At 41.1% G+C, this 24,220-nt stretch overlaps 1 protein-coding gene across 1 annotated transcript in view; it reads left to right on the top strand.

Moving 5' to 3' along the window:
* Positions 1-24,220, top strand: part of EIF2AK4 (eukaryotic translation initiation factor 2 alpha kinase 4) — a 271,684-nt gene that overhangs the window by 97,694 nt on the left and 149,770 nt on the right. Inside the window, exons 12-17 of the mRNA XM_033953235.1 lie at positions 3,631-4,043; positions 7,544-7,613; positions 11,205-11,294; positions 12,646-12,768; positions 21,964-22,068; positions 22,540-22,603. Coding sequence (XP_033809126.1) covers positions 3,631-4,043; positions 7,544-7,613; positions 11,205-11,294; positions 12,646-12,768; positions 21,964-22,068; positions 22,540-22,603 — 865 coding nt within the window. The remainder of the gene's footprint in view (positions 1-3,630; positions 4,044-7,543; positions 7,614-11,204; positions 11,295-12,645; positions 12,769-21,963; positions 22,069-22,539; positions 22,604-24,220) is intronic.

Raw genomic sequence — 24,220 nt, 5'->3', positions numbered from 1 at the left:
CATTGATATGATGACAATTTCTTAATTTTTAAAATCATGCCCATAGATGTTCATCATATGCACCAAAAAGTATACCTTTGTGATTTTTTTTATTTAACTTACTCTGTTCTGAAAATTCTGTGCTGAAACATAAATTCCCATTTGTCATAAGCAGCTCAAGTATAGAGTTACTAATGTTAGAGAAAATTACTAATAACTAGAAATCACATGACCAATGAACCAAATATATCAGTAGATCTTAATGAAGTAATAAAATAAGATGGGCTGTCACCTGTGGCTCAGAGAGACTCTTGGTTCAGATTCTACCATTTAACAGATCACTAAGAGCTCCATAAAGCCTTATTGTTTTAACCTGAATTTGTGTGTCTGGTTATTCTTTGGTCTCTCTCAAAGATGGAAGAAAGGGCTGAGGGGGGTAGGAAATCTGACCATGTAGTTATTCAGAGCAATTATTGCTATATTGGAAGAAGTTTTCTGAAAATTGTAATCTGTAATAAGGGAGCATGAAGAATTATGTGTATGTGGGAGGAGGAAGAAAGAGGCAGAAGAGTGCATGCTTAGGGGGAAGAAAGACAGAATTCATTTCACTACGCAAGTGGCCATATGCTTAAAACATTGCTAACTGATGGGAGGAGGAGAGATGCTATTAGCCGGTTACAGACCAATTTGTAACCTTCCTTTTCTTTCAAAATTTATGGAACATGTTGGCTTTTCTCAGTTACTTCAACATATAGAGGGCAATGCATATTTTGCACCCATGTTAGTCAAACTTTAGGCTAGGTCATTCCACAGAAACAGTAGTTGCATCCCTTCTGAATGATCTTCACTCTGCTTTCAACTGAGGTGATGCTATACTTGTAGAATCACTAGATTAACTGCAGCTTTTGACCTCATCCATCATCCTTGTCTACTTTCTCGACTCACTCCATAGGCATCATTGGAATAGTATATAAGTGGTTTGACTCCTTTCTTTTTGATCAGTCTTTCATGGTCTTGTTACCTCAGCTTCACACCCATTAGCTTGTGGTGTTCTTCAAGGACCAGTTTTATCACCCCTGCTTTGCAACCTTTTTCTTAGTCCTGGTTGAAGATGCTTTTATCCAGACAATATCCTTTGAGAGTCTATTCCTGAACCTTATAAACCCAACCTCTCTGCCTTTCAGTCCTGCTTAAACTCTATTAACATCTGGTTTATCATCTCATCACCTTCTCTTTTTTTCTTTTTTTCTTTATTTCTTTATCAATTTTTCATTTTAACAAAATCAAACATTTTGATCACCTTCTCTTTAATTTCTCAAAAACTATGGCCTTTTGGATACCTGGTCATCTGTTTTATCCACCTTCTGTTCCAATGCTATGCAGTACCCCTCTAACCTTGGTGGATGCCTTTAAATATCTTGGTAGGACTCTCGACTCGAGGCTGTCTTTCAACTTTCAAGTGACTTCTATAGTCAGATCTCATTTTCTGCCTCTGTGCTAGTTACTAGATAAAACTGCATGAACCACCCTTCTCTGTTCTCATGTGGCATCCTGATTAGACTACTGTAACATTCTCTATGTAGGTTTTCCCTTCTCAGGAGATTAGTCTGTTCAAAATACCTCAATTAGGCTACTCTCACACACTTACTGCTATGATCACATTACCCCATTATTAGTTTAACACCACTGGCTCCCTGTTAATTTTAGGATTCAGCATAAGATCTTAACACTAGCCCACAAGGTTTTGTACTCGGGGATTCCTGCTTATTTATCGTCCCTTATTACCCCATATGTGCTCTCCTGTGTTCTGCGTTCCTTGATAGTGTCCCACACCGCAGATTGTTGTGCAAAATGAGTTCTATAGGATTAGGTGACACTTTGACAAAATGGGTTGGGGACTGGCTTGGTGGTAGGCTTCAGAGGATGGTGGTGAACGGCACCCCCTCCGTAACGACGGCAGTGATCAGCGGAGTGCCGCAGGGCTCGGTCTTGGGCCCGATCCTTTTCAATATCTTTATAAGGGACTTGGCTGAGGGGCTTCGCGGTAAAATAACGTTATTCGCCGATGACGCCAAACTGTGTAATATAACAAGCAAGAGCACAACGGACAATATGAAACACGACCTACTCCTATTGGAGCAATGGTCTAGGACCTGGCAACTGAGTTTCAATGCCAAGAAATGCAAAGTCATGCACCTTGGCAGTCAAAATCCATGCGAGACTTACACCCTAAATGGCGAGATCCTAGCAAGGACTGTTGCAGAACGGGACTTAGGGGTAATCATCAGTGAAGACATGAAGACTGCCAATCAAGTGGAGCGGGCTTCATCTAAGGCTAGGTAGATCATAGGATGTATACGTAGGAGTTTCTTCAGCCGCAAGCCTGAAGTCATTATGCCGTTGTATAGATCCATGGTGAGGCCCCATCTAGAATACTGCGTACAATTCTGGAGGCCTCATTACCGCAAGGATGTACTGAGGCTTGAGTCAGTCCAGTGAATGGCCACCCGGATGGTCTCGGGACTCAAGGATCTCCTGTACGAGGAACGGCTGGATAAATTACGGCTATACTCACTCGAGGAACGCAGAGAGAGGGGAGACATGATCGAGACGTTCAAATACCTCACGGGCCATATCGAGGTAGAAGAAGATATCTTCTTTTTCAAAGGTCCGATGGCGACAAGAGGACATCCATGGAAAATCAGGGGCGGGGAATTGCACGGCGACACCAGGAAATACTTTTTCACCGAAAGAGTGGTTGATCGCTGGAATAGACTTCCACTTCAGGTGATCGAGGCAAGCAGCGTACCTGATTTTAAGAAGAAATGGGATCGTCACGTGGGATCTCTGCACAGAGCTAAATAGGGGAGGGTCATTAGGGTGGGCAGACTAGATGGGCCGCAGCCCTTATCTGCCGTCTTTTTCTATGTTTCTATGTTTCCTTGTCTCAAAATTGTCTTTCCACATGTCCCCATCCACTGCTCTCGACTTTCAGGCCACATGGCATTCATCTTGTCTCTGTATTGCTCCCTCTCTCTGGAAATCTTTTTCCCCATCTCTCTGAACAGAAAAGTTTAGGGCCTCTCTGAAAACTCACCTTTTCACTTTGGCCTTACATGATGTGGCCAAAGGGATGGAGGTCTTGGCTAGTGGTAGCTGTAAACTCTTTTGTTACTCCCTACTCTGCTCCCTTTTCAGCTTACCTGTCAGCACATTGTGGTTTTCTTTCAGTTGGTACTATTGTTTTAGATTTGTTATCACTTTGATTCTGTAAATTAAAAGACAGTATATCAAGTACCTAATAAACATAAGTGGGGCAAGGGAGGAGGGATTCCAGGATTTCTACCACTGTTAGGTAAGTGTATAATGTGTAAACAGAAGGTTGGGGGGAAAGATTGCAGAAAAAAATGAGGTATTCTGAAGGAACCTAATATCTTTACATTAGCTTGTTTGTGTACTTACTGCTGGATAAATCTTGGTGAAATTCCATGTCCTTTTAAAATTTTATTTTATTGATGGATAAGCCCTAGTTAAAGCAGTGTGTGTTCATTGTTGCTTCTGTCTCTGAACAATTCTCTAGTTTTTCTTTGCCTTCACTGTGCATTTTCATTGCTAGATAAGTGGCTGAGAATGCTCTATTTTTGTTATTAGGTGCAGAACAAGCTAGATGGCTGTTACTACGCTGTGAAGCGTGTTCAGATCAATCCCACTAGCAAACAGTTCCGCAGAATTAAAGGAGAAGTCACCCTGCTTTCCCGGTTGAACCATGAGAACATTGTCCGCTACTACAATGCCTGGATTGAAAAGCATCAATGTCCAGTTCCCAGCAAACAAATATCTGATACTTCTCAGGTGCAACAAGTGTCATCCAGTTGCGAGCAAGACCTGCACGATGAACTGGGCATGATTGATGATGTGGAAGCAAATGCCCCTCCCCCAATCCTGACCAGTTCTGTGGAATGGAGCACTTCATGTGAGATATCAAGTAGCAAGTGCAATGGATCCCATGAGGATTCCAGTGACGACGACGACGACGAAGAAGGTGTCTTCTCTCAGTCTTTCTTGTAAGTAATGTACGAGAGAGAAGCTATACACTTAGAAAAATGCATGCTTAGTAGTGTGACAAAATGATATAGTTCCCTTTCTGGGTCAACAGTACATCAAAAGAACGGCAAAAGCAAGAAGACCCAAATTTCCACAGAAGAAGAAGAGCAAATCCAAACAAACGAAACTGTGGAAACTCAATGTTCACGGATCTAAAGTTGCAGTTTATTCAAAGAGTCTTAACAACAACAACAAAAACTAAAATCACAATAAAATCTTTATCCACCTTAATCATCGAAGGACCCAACACGGGCCATGTTTCAGCTAAACACGCCTTCTTCAGGGATCCAGATGTAATAATGCAGTCTTTGAGAAATGTGGACAAAATCTAGAAAATGGAGCACAAAATCTTTCTTTAGTACTGCTTCCAGCACTGCTAGTTTTCATTCAGCTCTCAGTTTCTACAATTGGTTTTCTAGATTTTGTCCACATTTCTCAAAGACTGCATTATTACATCTGGATTCCTGAAGAAGGCATGTTTAGCCGAAACATGGCCCGTATTGGGTCCTTCGATGTTGTTGTTAAGACTCTTTGAATAAACTACAACTTTAGGTCCGTGAACATTGAGTTTCCACAGTTTTGTTTGTTTGAATTTTATATTTCCTTTTCTTCCATTTGCAAACTCATGCATGTTTGTTAGGAGAGACTGGGTGTGAAAAAACTTGGTAGGATGTGTCGTCTTATAGTAACAGGCGCTGAACAGAACAAGTGTGTGGGACAGTAAGTGGCAGTTGGTTTCTACAATTCATTAGTCTGTCTTGTTGGTGCTTAAGGCCCTAAAGCAGTGGTTGTGTACCACAAAACAATTGTCAGCCTGTTTCCCTGCTAGTGTTTTTTTCCACAGAATTTAGCTGCCTTGGCTATGTATGTTTTGCTCCCACCTGCCAGTTTTTAGTAAATTCTTGCAAAAGTTTTTCTGCCTGTGATGCTTGGGTGGTAGATTGTAGGTACACATCTATGCATGTCTAAGGCTTTTCTTTCACTTTAAGAATTACAATTCCTGGCCTTTGATGTGGTGTTTTTAATACTGGAGTGCTAACATTTTTGGAGGGCTTTATCTATACATACATATAGACAGAGAGATAGATGGAGCTTCTGCAATAGGCACTGTCGCTTGGGTAAAATACGCCTAAAAATCAGCCAGATACACAAACTATTCATCAACTAGTGTCAAAATGCAAACTGTACATTAGTCTGTTACCTTTCAACCCTCTCTTCTGCTTGAACAGGTCTCATGAAAACAGAACTTTGTTTTTACTTTCTATGATAACAGTCTGCAGAGCTAATGAAATCTTTCATTTAGCTAGAACTTAAGTCCTAAAACATATGACGCATGTAAAGGAGGCCAACTATGTAGTGGTTCTTAGGCTTGATTTCTTTTCTTGGGTTGGCCAGGACTGGAGGTACTGTTTTTACCTACAGTCTAAAAGGTCAACTGCCCCAGGTCCCTGCATAACATATGTACCAGAGATAAGAAATGGCCCGAAGTACAAAATTGTTTTTGCTGCAAGAATAATTTTTCTCTTGTTCCTTTCTCCTGCACTGCTAACATCTTCCTTTTGAGCTGTGGAGCATTCTGTTTGTACAGAATCCCATCTAATTAAGCTTTGTGCAATTTAAACAGTCAGTGTTTGAACCTGCATAGGTTTCCATATAATTTTGGAATTGGGGACTGGCCTCTTAAATATCTTGAAAAATTGGATGTCTGATCAAGAAAACTCCTCCATGTACATTCCTACAGCTGAAGGTGGCGTAAACCTCATAGAAATAGATTATACGAAGGTGAATCAAAAATTAAAGCAATTGTCGATCAAATCAGGAAGGATTCTGGAAGACTGGAAAGTGGCAAATGTTACACCGATCTTCAAGAAAGATTCGAGTGGAGATCTGGGAAACTACAGACCAGTGAGTCTGACCTCGGTACCAGGAGAGATAGTAGAGGCGCTGATAAAGGACTGCATCATTGATCACCTTGACGGACACAATCTGATGAGGACCAGCCAGCATGGCTTCAGCAAAGGAAGATCTTGCTTGACAAACTTGCTGCACTTCTTCGAGGGAGTAAACAGGCCGATAGACAAGGGTGATCCGGTCGACATCGTATATCTGGATTTTCAGAAGGCATTCAACAAGGTTCCGCATTAACGACTACTTCAAAAAATTGCGAGCCAGGAATCGAGGGTGAAATACTCACGTGGATTAAAAACTGGCTGGCGGATAGGAAACGGAGAGTGGGGGTAAATGGAAAATACTCAGACTGGAAAAGCGTTACCAGTGGAGTGATGCAAGGGTTCGGTGCTTGGACCCGTGCTCTTCAACATATTTATAAACGACCTGGAAATTGGTAGACGAGTGAGGTGATTAAATTTGCATATGATACAAAGTTATTTAGAGTAGTGAAGAAGCAGGAGGTTTGCGAAGACCTGCAATGGGACATAAACCCGCTGAAAAATGGGCCGCGACATGGCAAATGAGATTTAACGTGGATAAGTGTAAGGTGATGCATGTCGGTAACAAAAATCTTATACACGAATGCAGGATGTCCGGTGCAGTACTTAGAGAGACCCTCCAGGAAATAGACTAAGACAAAGATTAAATTCTTACAGCTATTAATGAATTCTGCAGCAAGATTAATAGTAGGTGCCTAAAAACAGATCATATTACTCTGATTTTAAAATCCTTGTATTGGCTTCCTGTCCAACAGAGATTACTGTACAAAGTGCTTTCCACTGTTCATCAAGTGTTTTACTCATCTGTTCCAGTATGTTTCCTAAATCTTTGGGAAATTTACCAACCAGCCTGTAAATTGAGATCTGAGGTTGAGATGCAGCTGATTAATGTCAAGGAAGATAGAATTCATTATATGAAAACAAAGAATTCCATGTTTTCTATTGTTGGAGTAAAACATTGAAATTTTCTTCCCGGGGCTTTGAGATTGTGTGAAAATCGTATGTAATTTAAGAAACAGCTAAAGACAATTATTTGTAGATGCCTTTATGTGATGTTTATATGGTGGCCATTGCTTTTCATGATGTTCTGTTATGCTCGATGTCTAAACTAGTATGTTATTATAACATTCTTGGGTTTAGTTGATATTTGCTTTGTGTACTGTTGTTTGTTTTTAATATTATGTATGTTCTTCCTGTTCACCGCCTAGATTTTAAGCAGTTTATAAATGTTTTAAATAAATAAATTTAATGATTGTGATTTGAAACACATTAAAAATAAAAGAAATGTGTTTTTCTTGGTCACTCATATTTTTCACAAATGGTGCACATTATAGATAAATTCTACCAGGGCTATGAAAATTTATGATCACAACGGTGTAACTATTGCTCTGGTTGATAAGGGAACCTCTTAATATCCCAGCTACTATACAGCTTCAGATCTCAGAGAATAAGTTTGTAATAATATTCTTTTCCTGTGTCCAACATCCTCTTTTGTTCTCTCTCTGTTGCAGGCCAGCCACTGATTCTGACAGCAACATCATTTTTGAGAATAAGGATGAAAACAGTAAAAACTTCATACAGGTAAATAAGTTCAAGTTTAAAAGAAAAAAGAAAAAAAATCTTTAAAATTACCAACAGCCTGCAATGTTCTGGATTGCAGGATTCAGTAATGCTGCTTAACTTGATAAGGAGCAGCTCAAGAGAAAAGCCCTAAAATTACTCTGTAATCTCTAGTTTCTTGAAAACACTTCCTGTGTAAATTTTTTTTTTTGTATTAATATGTAGTATCTGTGTGAAGCAGTTGAAGAGAGAAATACCAAACGGCCAAAGTGTCTGATGTTATAGCATACGTCAATAATGCTCACTCTCTCTCTCTCTCCGTCACCCAACCCCCCTCCAACAACTCCCTCTGAGCCCCTGATGACCCTCCGCCCCTCCCTCCCTTATTTAGGAAGTTTGTCCGGAGAGACACCTACCCTGCTGAGGTGAGCCTGCCAGCTGGAGCGGGGTAGGTGTCTCTCCGGCCGAACTCCCTGAATAGGAGAGGGAGGGGCAGGGGGGATCATCAGGGGCACAGAGGGAGTTGTTGGAGGGGGATTGGGTGATGGCAGGAGGAAGTGGGCATCCCTCCTCCTGCTGGGGGGGAGGGATAATAGTTGGGGAATTGTGTAAGCGCAGTGGGAAATAGTGGGCATTTCTACTACTGCCAGGTGTGAATGTCTGGAGGTTGTGCGAGCATGGAAGGAGTGGGTGCCTCTTCCGCTGCCAGGGGTGGGTGTTCAGAGGTTGTGCGGGAGAGAGTGGGCACCTCTCTTGCTGCGATCTTTGATTTTTTTTTAATATATATATATATGCGTGCGTATTCTACACATGTGATGATCGCTACCACCACCGACTCAATTAAATTTAGTGAGCTTATGTGAAAATCTGCGAACCTCATTTGCATGCGGGGTCTTTTGAGAGTGACTCGATTTTTTTTAATTGTTACAGTAGCGACCTCGGTAGTGGTCCGTCGGATTTTACTGTGAAGTTTTGAGAATCTTCCCCTCAGGGAGGTAGAGATGTGGACCGCAGGGGGAGAGCAAAGAATAGAGAGTGGGAGACATAAGCCACAGGGTAGGGATTGTGGGCAGAAAAGAATAGAGAGGTGATACACAGAGAAGAGATGCCAGGCATGGAGGGGAGGATAGAGATAGACACACAGAGGGAAAGTGTTGGATGGAGTGGTGTTGGGGACACAGAAGGGCAATACTGATCACAGGAGTACAGAGGGTAGATGCTGGACAGAGAGAAGGTGGACATGGAAAGAGAAGATATATCAAATGGGCAAGACACCCTGCAAATATAGAAGAAAAAAAAGTCGTGAAAAACGAAAGACACTGCGATCAAATGGAAAAATAAAATACTCTGACAACAAAGGTAGAAAAAAGCATTTCATTCTGAATTTATTAACTGGAATGTTTCTGTGTAGGAATCTTGCTGTAGTCTCACTGTTCCGTTTTCTCATTAGGTGCTGTATTAGGCTTTTAGGACTTGGGGCTAAATTCACTAAAGATAGTAACTCAATCGCTGTTGGCCAATTCTCTGGCCAATTTTCCAACAGCAATTGATTCACTATTAAGTTTGCATGCAAATGATTTGCACGCAAACACACCGACTCAGTCGCTCAGTGAGCAATTGACACATGGCAGAGCCCTAACAATAGTGACAAGGAAAGCAGCCTCCTGTCACTGCTGTCAGGACTTCTGCTTTTTTTAATGGAACAGATGTTCTGCGTGACTTAAACACGCATCATCTGTCCCATTAAAAAAGCCCCCCCCCCCCCCGAAACCAAAAAATATGGCAGGAGGAATGCCCACTCCCTTGCCCGGAAAGACCTCCCCTGAAGAAAAAGGTAGGAGGGATGCCCACTTCCTCTTCTACTGGAGGCCCCCTTCCCCCTCCAGGCCCCGTGCCACGTACCTTAAAGTCGAGAGCATGAGGTACAGAAAACACCTCTTACTCCTGCTCCTCCTCCTCTTCGCGACGACACTGCCTTTTTATCAACATTAGTTGTTGTAATTGTGGTGTGCTTACTTGTCCATAATTCAAGTAAAAACTAGTTTTTCACCTGGATAATCTATTCCTGGTGGAATTCTGCAAATGCAGGATTTGTGCAGAATTCCTCACCCCCTCGGAGCGCATAGAATTCCACATATGCTGTGCAGAATTCATTGCAAACACAGGCAATAGATGAGGAAGTGACCCGTTGCACAGTGGATCACTTTCTCCTCTTGTGCTGGCTTAGACCCAACTGTTTATATGAGCCGCTATCTCGAATGTGCAGAATTCCGCCAGGAGTAATAATCAGTATTGTTGCTGATAATAGCCCAATGGCGTTGGAAGTTTGTAGATGCTCCCCCAGTTTGTAGAAAGACCCCAACTATTCAGCTAATTGCATTACATGGTTCTTGCATGTTTTGCATTGTATTGCTCTGGTTTTGCATTTGTTATATCATTATGGCAGTTTACAAGATACTGGTATGCAATAGATTCTAACATTTCCAGAAAACAAAACAAAACATTAAAACAACCACAATCAATACAAAGTCAATAGAGTGACAACACAGAGGTAGTATAACTAGCACAATGTTATCTAGGAAACATGCGAATAACTATATACAGTAAAACCTTGGTTTGAAAGCATAATTCATTCCAGAAGCATGCTTGTAATCCAAAGCACTTGTATATCAAAGCAAATTTTCCCAGAGGAAATAATGGAAACTCAGATTCGTTCCACAACCCATAAACTTTAATACAAAATACACTTAAAACATGCTTGTAATCCAAAACACTCGTATATCAAAGCAAATTTCCCCATAAGAAATAATGGAAACTCAGACAATTCATTCCATAACCCAAAAACTTTAATAAAAAATATGATACGTACTTGTATTGCAAGACCTCGCAGTGTCTGAGAGAGAAGAACCATTGGCTCAGTTGTGATGTGTGTATACTGTATGTACTTGTATTGCAAGACATTGCTTGTATATCAAGTTAAAATTTATTAAAATGTTTTGCTTGTCTTACAAAACACTTGCAAACCAAGTTACTTGCAATCCAAGGTTTTACTGTATTTACTTGGAAACAAGAAGGAAGGATTTGATAGACAGGGGAAATTGGACACCCTCATAAAAGGAAAAAAGCCAGTAGCTGCCCAGAAATTTTAAAGTCATATATCAGGCAGAGAAACAGCTTGGGAAAAGACCCAGATTTTTAAGGGTGACTTAAATTTGCTTTCAGAAGGCTCTAAATACAAGGTAGGAGGAAGAGCATTCCAGAGGTTAGGACCAAAACATTGATATTTATATAGGTGACATATGGGCAAAGTGTGACAGGGCACATGTGTTTATTATAAAATCTTGTCTCTGTGCATCATTTTACAATAGGTACAAGTATTTATACCAGTTTTTGGTAACTTATTCTAAAAAGGAAAGTAGATACTTGAAATCTGTGCTTTGATAGCACCTAAATCTAGGTATCCTGTTATAGAATTGCTCTTTTTGTTGTCGGTCATAAAAAGCATCAGTTTTTCCCAGGTAAAGTGCTTTCCCATCTGCACTGCTCTAAACTGCACTTTCCTAGGCCACTTATAGAGGGTTTGAATTTCACTTAAAATTGTTTCCTGTACAGGAATGCATGGAGAAGAATAATCATAGTGAGGACTGCAGAGATTCGGAGACACAGCAAGGAGCACATACTGCACACTATCTTTATATTCAGGTGAGACACTTGTGCACAAGAATATACATCACCATTGTATTCAAGAAAGAAGCACTTGGGAGGATCTTCGGAACAGAGTTTGTTGAATTTTTATCTATAAGTGGGATGAATCAGCCACACCTCTGGCTTGCTATTTGCTGTAATTTTATAGTCATTAGAGATGAAATGTTTTCATTCTTTAGGGCCAAATTCTATAAACGGCGTCCAGATTGTAGGCAGCCAACTGCTGCCTAACCAGTCAATCGGGACACACATTAAAAAAAAAAAATCCTTCCGAGGCAGGCCATCTTCATTGTAGGCGCCTCTGGGAGCCTAGGGAGGCACATAGGCCCACCTAAGCTCACCTAAGGATGCTAGAAGGATGCTAGGTTGCTTAGGGAGAGATATGGCCAGTAGGAATATTGTGTATAAAAAGGATGGAGTCGGTCCAGAGGAAGGCTACTAAAATGGTTTGTGGTCTTCGTCATAAGGTGTATGGGGACAGACTTAAAGATCTCAGTCTGTATACTTTGGAGGAAAGGCAGGTGAGGGGAGATATGACAGAGACGTTTAAATACCTACATAATATAAATGCGCATTAGTCGAGTCTCTTTCATTTGAAAGGAAACTGTAATGAGAGGGCATAGGATGAAGTTAAGAGGTGATAGGCTCCGGAGTAATCTGAGGAAATACTTTTTTACGGAAAGGGTGGTAGATGCATGGAATAGTCTCCTGGAAGAAGTGGTGGAGACAGAGACTGTGTCTGAATTCAAGAGGGCCTGGGATAGGCTCGTGGGATCTCTCAGAAAGAGAAAGAGATAATGGTTACTGCAGTTGGGCAGACTAGATGGTCTTTATCTGCCATCATGTTTCTATGGGTGCGCCTTGGCCTGGAAGTAGCCTTAGGTGGGTTTAGGTGGCCCTATATACCTCCCTAGGCCTGCAGTGGACTATTTTCCTTAATAGTCGTCCCCATTCCTCTTTCTTGGTTTTCCTTATTTTTCCTTTTTCCTCCACCATCCTGGCTCCTCTCATACCCCTGCTTTTTATGTATTGATACTTGAGATTCCTTTTCACTACTCGAAAACTGTCAAACACTGGCTATGTGTTCTTATTTTTTTAAGTACTTAATATTTGTTTTATCACTTTATTAAAAAATATAATTCAATAAATACAAATTTTGTGATGTCTTAATTAATATCTTCCAGAAATTGCTCACCAGTCCCCATCAATGAAAGTTGTCCAATCTTTTTATATTGGAAGGCCTTGTTCGATATGGAAGTAGAATTTCAAAATATTTTCTTTTTTCTGGGTCTTGTTCCTAGTGTTGGGTTGTCCACATATTGACTGTGTCTTCTATTGCTACGTGTAGATGGAATACTGTGAGAAGAGCACACTACGTGATACCATTGACCAGGGACTGCATGTGGATACCAGTCGGCTATGGAGGCTTTTCCGAGAGATTTTGGAGGGATTAGCTTATATACACGATCAAGTGAGTAACCAACAGCTCAAATTTTACTTTTTTATGGTCAGGCGTGAATGGATAAGTTATGAATTAGCCCCTGGATTCCACAAAGGTCACCCAAATTTGTTAGCTCCAATGATGTCATTATTGGAGCTAACAAGCACTTAATTGACTCAAATTATGATTTGGGTGCTGATTTGGCTGCGCGCTATTCTATAACAATGGGTGTCTAAACTGAATCATGTGTAGCTCAAAAGGGGGTGTGGCTATGGGAGGAGCATGGGTGTTCACAAAAGAGGCACACAATGTTAGAATAGTGGAAATCTGTGCCAAATTTGCATGCCAGGATTTATACCAGAATTCAGCTGGCGACTATCCAAAGATGAGTGCCAAATTCAGTGGTCAACATTATTTTATAAAGAGTGCTCATCTTTAAGTGCCCTTTATAGAGTAGCATTGAGCAACAAGTTTTATTGCACTGAATTTTCCTTAGCTTCCTACAGACAAAGTAGAAAAACCCATCCTTTGTTTAATTTTCCTCCAGTCCAAGGCCGTAAAAGTAAAAAATTTCTCAATCATACTTTGCATGATAAAATAATTTTGAACTTTACTGCTCACAGCCCACTCTTATAAACATTTTAGAAGACAATTGAAGACCTATTTATTTTCTAAGCATTTGACCAACTAACTCATTTTCTTCCATATATTATGTTTATTATTAGTAATATTTTGTAAACCGCATCAAACTTATGGCTACGCGGTTAACAAGCACTATGTTATGTTATTTATAGAGGAAAGCAAAAGAAACTGTGGAGTGACAATGCTCCTTATAAGGACTTTATTTGTAAATGTCAAAGTTCCAAAAGTACACTAAAATCATCCACATAAAATAAAATCATCCACATAAAAATAAAGTAATCTACATAAAAACCTTAAAGGACCTAGTCCATTAAGGGCACAAGACCCAACACGGTCCACATTTCGACAAAAAGTTTTCTTCAGGGGTCTCTGAGGGTCCTATAATGGTGAATAAGTGGAGAATCTAATATGTGGTGAGCAGTGAGAAAGACACTGCTTGCATTTATTTTTATGTGGATGATTTTAGTGTACCTTTGGAACTTTAACATTTACAAATAAAGTCCTTTTAAGGAACATCGTCACTCCACAGAGTTTCTGTTGCTTTCCTCTGGATTTTCTTCTCTGTGGATACTTTGGGGTCATTCTCTTTGGTTTTTGCATGTTATTTATAGAAACTGACCCTAAGGGTATGTATTCATTTTGCATACCAATATTTTTGTTAGATTACCTTAAAGAATTCAACGCATGCACCTCAGTCTACAAATTAGCACTCTTAAAATCTATTTGTGTTTATTAAAGCTATTAGTGGCAACATAAATGTATGAAACAAAATGCAAAAAGTTCAAAATCAAGGGAAAAGGGGCAAACTAATAATGCATTTCCCTCTTATATACATCCCTCTTATTCATATCCTTTTATTCATATTGCAGCTCTGCAAATATAACTCTACCTGTGGAATGCCCTGGAGAAATTTTGATTGCATAGTTTACAGGAAAAAAATCTATTTGTATGGGTCCTCTGAATTTTTTTTTTTTAAAGCAGGTATATGACAGATACTTGCTGCTGACTGAATAACTGCTTTTGAATGGGATATATTTCAAGAAATCTTTATGTATCCACTGCTTGAAGGAATAAAAACCTCAGCCAATCACAAAATAGTCATTTTGCTAGCTCCAATACATTATACAAACATCCTGGATCTGATGATCTACTTATTACTCATGTTTTGCTTTCCTTATGCAGAACTTATCCAGGAACAAGTGAGGACTTGTTCCCTTTTATATTCACCTTTAATACTCAAATTGACCCTAATGTTGCTTGTAATTATATTTAATTATCCAATAACACTTACTCTTGTAGTAGTTAATCTTAGAGCAAATCCATGTCCCTTGGTGGCGTGAATTATTTTAGGAATACTGAAGCCTTGATTTGAATCATTTTCTGGTATGAATGCAAAGAGCAATGAATTAATCCCTGGTCCTTGAACTCAGTGGCGTAGTAAAGGGATGGGGCAGACCGCCCCGGGTGCCCTCTTGGTGGGGGCGCTGACACCTCTCCTTCTCTTGCCCCCCCCCCCCCCGCTCCTTCCCACCATGCCCGTGCCTTCAATTCCCTGCCATCTTACCTCTAACTCTACCAGCAAGCAGCAACTCCAACCTTCTGCTCCCGCCGGCCTTGGTGCTTCCCTCTGACGTTACTTCCGGGTCCTACAACTAGGAAGTGGCATCAGAGGGAGAGTCTACGCTGGTGCAGGCAGTAAGTTAGAGATGATGCTCGTGTCAGGGAGCTACACAGGTAGGGGTGAAGGGGAGCATGCGCGGCAGGGTAGAGGGGCGGAGAAGAGAGCGAGGAGGAACACTACTGCCCTGGGCACCTCTCACCCTTGCTACGCCACTGCTTGAACGGCAAACATTTCCGAATTTGGAATAGACATAGAGAATGATTTGCAGGAAGTGACTTTAAACCCCTCTTCTATTAAACTGCACTAGCAGTTTTTAGCGCAGAGAGCCACGCTGAATGGCCCGCGCTGCTCCCAACGCTCATAGGAACTCTATGAGCGTCGGGAGCTGTGCGGGCCATTCAGCGCGGCTCACCGCACTAAAAGCTGCTAGCGCAGTTTAACAGAAGAAGGCTTAAGTCTTTTGTAATCTTGCATATTTTGATGATTCTGAAACATATCTACTGCAGGGCTGGATTCTGAGACTTATGATATAGAACAAATGCATTAAAGGTGTAGATGCATTGCTGCTCTCTGAGGGCAAACAGGATGTACACTTCCCCCTCCCCATTCGCGGTTTCCCTACTTGCGATTTCACATAATTGCGATTTTTTTTTGGGGGGGGGAGGAGAAACCCCCCCCCATATTTTTGTCTTCCCCCCGGCATCCTGGCCTTACCTGGTGGTCTAGCTGGTTTTCGGGGCAGGTGCGATCTTCCTACACTCCTGCCCCGTGCAGATAGCCATTAGGAAATGGCTGTAGGGAGTTCTCGTAGTCTCTCGAGAGACTAAAGTAGATAGAATAGAATTGCTAATCAATGTGATGGATGTGCTTGTTTTTGAGTGCAAATGAACTCAAAACGCTTCTCGATAGTCGACAAGCAAACACACATTTCATCATCCACCATCTGCAGTCATTCTCTTTTTTTAATCTAATTTCTGTCAGAATTCAAAATCCAAGTTCACAAAAATAAGAAGATCCAAACGGTAACAAAGTCTTCAAGTCTAATTTCAAAACCTATCTATTCAAGGACGCTTTTAACGTTTAACCGTCCTGTTAAAGACGCTTTCTATCTCTCTGAACCTGATTGATTCATGTGATATCTGCGCCCTTCCTATTGTCCGTTCCACCTATTCTTTTTCTTTAAATAACGTAGTACTACCGCCTCCCTTCTGTGCCAGTTTGTCTGTCAGTCTTGTATTGTCAAGTCTTTGTATGATATTCCTTTGTTATACCCTGTATTTTTTAAATACTTGTATTTTTAAAATGATATGTACACTGCCTTGAAGTCTGATTTGGCGGTATAATAAGATTTTAATAAACTTGAAACTTGATTGTTTTGTTGCTCAAGTTAGGATAACTACTGCATATAAAATCACTTGCCTTTAGTTTTCAAGGACCAAGCATGTCAAAGAACGATGTTTGTCTGGGCGGTTGTATCCTTACTCATAACATTGACAGATCTTGCGTATGCAACGTACATGTCATCTATTCCAGTGTATACTTATGAAGGGAATTAAAGTAAAATTCTGGAATCTCTCTTGGCACACCCGTAATCTCTTTGGGGCACACTACTGTGCTGTGGCACACAGTTTGAGAGACTGTTTTACCTCAGCTCGTGCTGTTTTAACACAGGTCCCATTTTAATGCAATGAGACCTAGTTACCTAATGACCCAAGGTCTCAGAGAATTGAAGAAAGGCGGGTGTGGTTCTCCTTCACAAGAATGGAAGTAAATTTGGAAGGAGACAGCTGGGAACTACAGATTAACCTCAATATTAATAGAATCGCTGCCAAAATGGAGAACAGTTCAGTTTCTAGAATCATTAAATCAGATAATTTTTTTTATTTTTTTATTGATTGGATGACTGGAGAGCTAGATTTCAGTAAGACTTTTCACTTTACATAAACTGATCATCCTTGGTATGGACTTTTAAAGTATCCAACTGGGTTACGTAATGGGCATTAGCTTATGAATTGGGTGAGTGGGAGGCAACAAAGAGTAGTTATAAATGGAGTTTATGCCATATCATGCTCACCTGGAGAGAAAACCTTTTCTGTGGTGACCAGTTGTCCAAACAATTTTCAAACCCAGCTATGGCGAATTCTTAGAGGAAAAGTCCATAAACTTGGGAAAGCCGCTGTTTATCCCTGGGAATAAGTATTGTGAAAAATGTTTATTTTTGGGGATCCTGCTAGTACCGGTACTTGTGATCTGGATTGGCTGCTGTTGGAAACAGGATATTGGGTTTGATTGGCCTTTGGTCCTATCTAGCATGGCAAGTCTTACATTTGGGATTGCAAAAGAACTCTGAAGATATCCTTAATGCTTCATTCTTGCGACCTAAATTGATCAGGATTGGCTGCTAACAAAAGAATGATCTCCAATTCACTAATGAACTATATTTATTCACAAGCAAGTATATCCATAACAGTTTGTCCATCTAAGACAAGGTTAAAGCGCATTAAATCTGAACTATGTCAATCTCTGTATACCATTTAAAGAATGTTGAGAAGTTTGCAAAGTACCACTTGGTTCTTATTGCTTGCCTTCATATTTGAGAGTTGCCTAAATCATCTGTTTAGGAGGGAGACTGCAGTAGGACAAGCATTCAAAGAACCTTTTGGAATAATCCATCATCAACTCTGCCTGAAAGCTCATGTAATCCAGATTGTTTAAAACTGAGTGGTGTTCACCTGCTGAATGGCTATATCATGGAGCCTTTTTTTTCTGGTATCAGCACATGCTAACACAACCCTCAGCTTGTATGCTGGTTATCCTGCTTGTTGAGGGAGAAAGTATAATTGTTTACCTGTAGTAGGTGCTCTTTATAAACATCGGGATAACTGACATAAACTCTCCTACCACCCTGAGTTGATAGCAGAAGACATGCACCTGCTCAGAAGACATTTCTATACTTCTACTAAAGCCCAACGCTGTTAAAACATTTCAACAATCTCATCGCCTTATTATTTTTTTGCTTTTAATCAGCATCGATGGTGACTTTTCACATGAACCCACAGGGCCATGACTCGCCTGCCACATCATTGGCCTTATTATCCTTAAATTAATAAATATTTATGTCGCAATATTCACTCATCTTAGAAAATCTCATAAAATATAATCAGAATTGACTTATCTTAGAAAATGATAAGGACCCAATGCCATCATGTGCCATTGCTTCATCAAGGTGCAGTCCTACAACACAACAATAACAATTTTCTAAATACACGCCATGTGAAAAGAGTCGCTGCCGAGGCCGATTTAAAAGAAGAGAAAAAATAAGACAATGTGTTATTGAAAAGTTTTAATGGCAGTACTTGAGAGAGTGCAGAGAAGAGCAACTAAGCTAATAAAGGGTATGGGGGACCTCTCATATACTGACAGACTGAAAAAGCTGGGGCTTTTCTCGCTGGAAAAGTGACGACTTAGAGGAGACATGATAGAAACCTTCAAGATCATGAAGGGCAATTGGATCCAAGATGGTGACTGAATAGATTGTCTGTGTGTTTGCTCCTGACAACCTCCTCGAAGTTTGGACTTTACGAGTGCTTTTTAAAAAATTACCTGGAGTATGCCGAAGCGGAGAGGGAGAAGCGTCGCTGGGGCCTTGAGGCGTCCCGGGACTTCCGGGACTCCCGCCGCGGTTGGTGGCATAGAGGAGCTTATCCGGCGCATGCAGGGCATGTCAGCGGACACAGGGCGGTTATCCCCGCTGGAGACGCTGCAAGGGAAAGGCGCGCAGCAGATCTCCTTAGGGCTCGAAACAACTTTAAGCCCTGAAGCAAGAGCACCTCCTCCGAACCCTCAAACGACTAGTTCCCCGAGGGAGGGGAAGCTTCCTGGTGTTGGAGTGCTCCCTCCTCCAGAGGTAGTAGAGTTCGATCCGAGGAATGGAGACTCAAGCTCCCAGCTTTTGCTTGGGACCCTGAGCATGGAGTTTGAGGCATTAACACCTGTAGGAGGAGGTTTAGCACAGCCTGAACAGCAGCTGGAAGACTTGCCAGTGGGTGAGCATAAAACTTTACATTTACAATTTCCTCAACTTGTTAAACCCCAGGTGGTAACATTGGACGCCCTGTGGGACTTGGTAGCTACTATTCCAAAAACTATAGCTTCTCAATTTAACCAAGTGGAAGAAAAATTTAAAGAACATGATAAGGAGATTACAGGATTACAGAAAATAACTACTGATATTAAATCACAGATTGAAACTCGACAACAAAATAATAAATCCTTTAAAGTAATACAGGACGCATTGATTAAGGACAATACCAACTTAAGAAGAAAGCTTGAATCACTTGAGAATTTCTCTAAAAATAATAATCTTAGATTAATTAATTTTCCTAAAATTTCCACAGCAACTCCTAGAGATATGCTCAAACGTTACCTAGTAGAAATACTTGAAATTCCTGAATCTTCTATTCCACCGCTTACACAGGCTTATTATTTGCCTGTTAAAGACACTAATGATCAAAAAAACCTTCAGGAAGCGAATCAAGAAGTGATTCAAGAACCTTTGGATATATCAGCCTCAGACAGGGATATATATAGAGTCCTCAGACAGGGAAGTAGCCATTCCGGCTACTTTACTCCTATCAGTTGCTCTTACATTGGATAAAACATGGCTATTGAAGTTATATTTTAAAAATAAACACAAGGAATTTCTGGGATTGAAAGTTCAAATGTTTCTTGATTTGGCCAGGGACACACAGAGGCGTCAAAAGGAATTTCTATTGTTAAGACCAGCAATTACTGACCTGGGAGCAACCTTTTTTCTTCGATACCCTTGCAAATGTATCGTTCATTATAAGTTGCATAAATTTGTTTTCTTTGAACCCTCACAACTGACAACATTCCTGTCTCTGTCAAGACTGGAGAAAGCTCACGATGCATGATATATAGAGGACTGCCTTACTACAGCTCTACCTATTACGGTTTCTTTCTTTTTTGAATATGATTGCTTTAAATTCCGTTAGAGTGAATCTTGGATCCTATATGAGGACTTGAGCATGATTTAAGATAGAATTTATTTTCTTGGAAACTTAATATGTTGGATGTTTCTTTGTTGAATCTTGCTTTTCTGTACAAGTTTAAACTTGATTGATTATAATTGAAAATTTATAAATAAATAAATTAAAAAAAAAAAATCATGAAGGGCATAGAAAAAGTGGACAGGGACAGATTTTTCAAACTATGGGGAACCACAAGTACAAGGGGGCACTCAGAGAAATTGAGAGGGGAAAGGTTTAGAACAAATGCCAGGAAGTTCTTTTTCACCCAGAGGGTGGTGGATACATGGAACGCGCTACCGGAGGATGTGATAAGCAGGAGCACGCTACAGGGCTTCAAAGAAGGTTTGGATAGGTACTTGGAGGACAAAGGGATTGAGGGGTACAGATAGGAGTAGAGGTAAGTTATAGGGATAGGATTAGAGGATTAGAGGCAGTAGAAAAATTAGACAGGGGCACTTTTCAGGCAATTAGGCCTGATGGGCCGCCGCGGGTGCGGACCGCTGGGCAAGATGGACCTCTGGTCTGCCTCAGCAGAGGCAACTTCTTATGTTCTAACTAAGCTAATAAAGGGCATGGAGGACCTCTCATATACTGACAGACTGAAAAATCTAGGGCTTTTCTCCCTGGAAAAGTGGAGACTTAGAGGAGACATGATAGAAACCTTCAAGATCATGAAGGGCATAGAAAAAATAGACAGGGACAGATTTTTCAAATTAAGGGGATCAATAAGTACAAGGGGGCACTCAGAGAAATTGAAAGGGGAGAGGTTTAGAACAAACGCCAGGAAGTTCTTTTTCACACAGAGGGTGGTGGATACATGGAACGCGCTACTGGAGGATGTGATAAGCAGAAGCACGCTACAGGGCTTCAAAGAAGGTCTGGACAGGTACCTGGAGGACAAAGGGATTGAGGGGTACAGATAAGAGTAGAGGTAAGGTTATAGGGATAGGATTAGAGGTAATTTGTAAAATTAGTAGAGACCACTGTTCAGGCAGTGGACCTGATGGGCTGCCGTGAGAGCGGACCGCTGGGCGAGATGGACCTCTGGTCTGACTCAGCAGAGGCAACTTCTTATGTTCTTATGTGTTAGGCTTTAGTACCTGTACAAGTGTATATTTTTTGTTGCCCCTTCTGTGCATTATTGTAATTGGACTCCTGCAAATTGGATTTATCAAGTGTAGTCAGAAGATATTTCTAGTCACTTTTGATCTCTGAGATCTTTACTCTATCATAGCACAATCCAATGTAACCCATTTTACATTTAAGGTAAAGGTAATGTCTTTCAGTGATACAATCAATGCTGTTTACACATTCACAAAATAAGTTATTGTACCTGGGGCAACTTTGATTTGAACCAGTATGGCATGATGTTAAGGAAAATGACAGAAAGGGAGTAAAAATATATGAGCGTGGGAAAGGAGGCAGGTGTGAAAGAATGACCAATATCGTTTACTTGATTAATCTTTCTTTCTACAGAGACCACCTGTAAACAAGTTAGCAAGTTTGCTTTATCCTCATGGTCTTTTTTCTTCTGTGCGCTTCATGTTCTTCTTTCTGGTCTGTCCTTTACAACTAGTTCCAGTTGGTAAGGAAAGGGAGTCAGGAAGCCTACAACCGCTTAGTCAACCTCCATTGATGGTCAGTATGTAAATAACTAATAAACTTGGAAACTTGAATCACCAATGAAGCCCACTAGGCTGTTCTAATTACCAAGATCAGATCCTCTAAACTTGGAATCTATATCTGTTCCCTCAGACATGGACATTCTAACCTTTTAAAAGTAATAGGCTACTTTCCTTTCAATCATCAAGGACTTTCCTGGATTCAGCTCTGGAAAATTGATCACAGGTTTGTTGTTTGACCATGCCTCGGCCCATTCCTTCTGGTCACTATCTCTTTTGTGTCTGGCAGGGGATGATTCACCGAGATCTGAAGCCTGTAAATATTTTTTTGGATTCAGATGATTGTGTAAAAATCGGAGATTTTGGTCTTGCCACGGATCATCCAGCTTCCATGGTAAGAGTTTTTATGAAGTAAGCCAGCAAGCTCTTTTAAAGCAGAATATATAGTATCGATCATGGCAGTTGAAATATTTTCCCCAAAGAGCGAATTTTAGGAATAGTGTATTTCCAGAATTGTGATATAGTCAAAAAGATAAAATTAGGATGTTGTTGGCCACTGTTAGAAACAGGATACTGGGCTCGATAGACCTTTGGTCTGTCCCAGTATGGCAACTCTTGTGCTCTTAATATTCAGTATTTTAATCTTTAGTCAAAAACCCCACACCATGATTCTTAGGGCTTGATGCTCCTCCACTCCACATTTTAGCAAGGTACAAAATAAGTACCTGTACTGTATATAATCTATAAACCACTTTGATTGTAACCACAGAAGGTATATCAAGTCCCATTCCCTTTTTTGGATGAATTAATTGTACAGACAACCCAAAGCATCAATATTCTTTTTTTTGTTGTATAAAATGACCAGGCTGATGTGAAGCAGGAAAAAGATGAGCTGGCAGGAGATCAGCTAGTCATACATGATCCAGCAGGTAAGTCAAAATATTTCTCTTTCTGATAACATAAGAGCCAAATAGGTTTGTTATCTTCCTTAGGTATTTTGGAATAAAACTCTCTCATCGGTTATTTTAAAGAGAAACAGCTTTACATTTATACAGAAGTATTCTGACATCCTGTTTCTGATCCAATATCCTTTACTGATTTATATAACTTTCAAATGTTACTTTCCTGAGTTTTCAAGTAGATTATGAGCTCTGTGCACTTCTAAACACCCTGTGTTAACCAGTGTTTCTGAAGCTGATCCTGAAATACACCCTAGACAGTCTGGCCTTCAGCATACCCCACTACAAAGAACGACACAAAGTCCCCACGAAAATGTCGAACACATGAAAGAAACAGTGGGAGTAAACAAGGATCTTTTATTGATAAATAATTAATGCTGCCAGCATTTCGGTACTGTACAGTACCTTCTTCAGGAGCCTTCTATACACAGGCAGAACGCATCAATCTCTGTTTAATCAATCATAGATTCGACAGCCGTTTTGAAAGAAACGTTTTCCCGAGGCACATCATTTTTCGTTTCACTGTAGGGAAGGACATTTCCGGCACTGGAGGCTCATCCTGCCCCTTGTCCTGCTCTCTGTTGCATGCAGGCTGCCGGTTTCTAGGGAATCTATCAAATCTATGATTGATTAAAAAGAGATTGATGCATTCTACCTGTGTGTGGAAGACCCCTAAAGAAGGTACTGTTGAATACTGAAACGCTGACAGCGTTGAGTTGATTCCATATGGGATCTTTTATTGATATCTTGTATACTCCCACTGTTTCTTTCGTGTTTCAGGATATTACCACTGAACTATGCATAAGAGATTTGCACTCAGTGCATGTATTTTATTAGAAATGTATATACAATGGGAGGGGCTTGTGGTATCTGGCCAATTGGGAAGGCCCTTCCCAGTGTATCCCAGAATGCACTGGGAAGGAAGCCTAAAACTCCGGTTGGCCCAGGTGCCTAAGGTCCTCCTAGGAGAATGCACCAGGAAGGGGAAGACCCACCATTTTCCAGTGGCGGGCCTGCCGGCTGGAAGGTGTATGCCTCCCTCCGGCCAGACCTTCTGTTTACAAGGTACAGGGGAGAGGGCAGTTGGGGAGCTGGTGGTCTCCTCTTTAGGGGATCGGTGGGTGGAGGGCTGGTCACTGGGTAGGAGGTATTTTGGGGGAGGGGTTGTTCTGGCAGGAGGGAGTGGGCATCCCTCCTGCCTATCGCATTTGGGTGGGGGGTGTTTCAGGGGGTCCCGGCAGGAGGAATTGGGCACTCCTGCCGGAGGATGCTTCGGGTGGGGGTGGGGTGATGCTTTGGGGGGGTGGCGGTAGGAAGGAGTGGGCATTCCACTTACTGCCTGACTTCAGGGGGGGTTCCCTGCCACTGTGGTTGCCGCTGAACTGATGGCGGTAGGGAGATTCCCTTGATCCGATCACCTCAACGGCAACCAGTGCCTGTGACATAGACGCCGGTTAGAGAATTGGAGTGGTTAGGTGGGATGATTCTGTAAAGGACGCCCTTGTGCGATTCTCAAAAGCCACTTAAGTGAGTGCTGAGACCGGGCGTCCTATACAGAATCAGACCCTATCAGTATGCAATATTAAC

Source organism: Geotrypetes seraphini, chromosome 7 (assembly GCF_902459505.1).
Source record: "Geotrypetes seraphini chromosome 7, aGeoSer1.1, whole genome shotgun sequence".
Classification (NCBI taxonomy): Eukaryota; Metazoa; Chordata; class Amphibia; order Gymnophiona; family Dermophiidae; genus Geotrypetes; species Geotrypetes seraphini.
The sequence above is the reverse complement of the archived record's forward strand: the minus strand, read 5'-3'. Positions and strand labels throughout refer to the sequence as shown.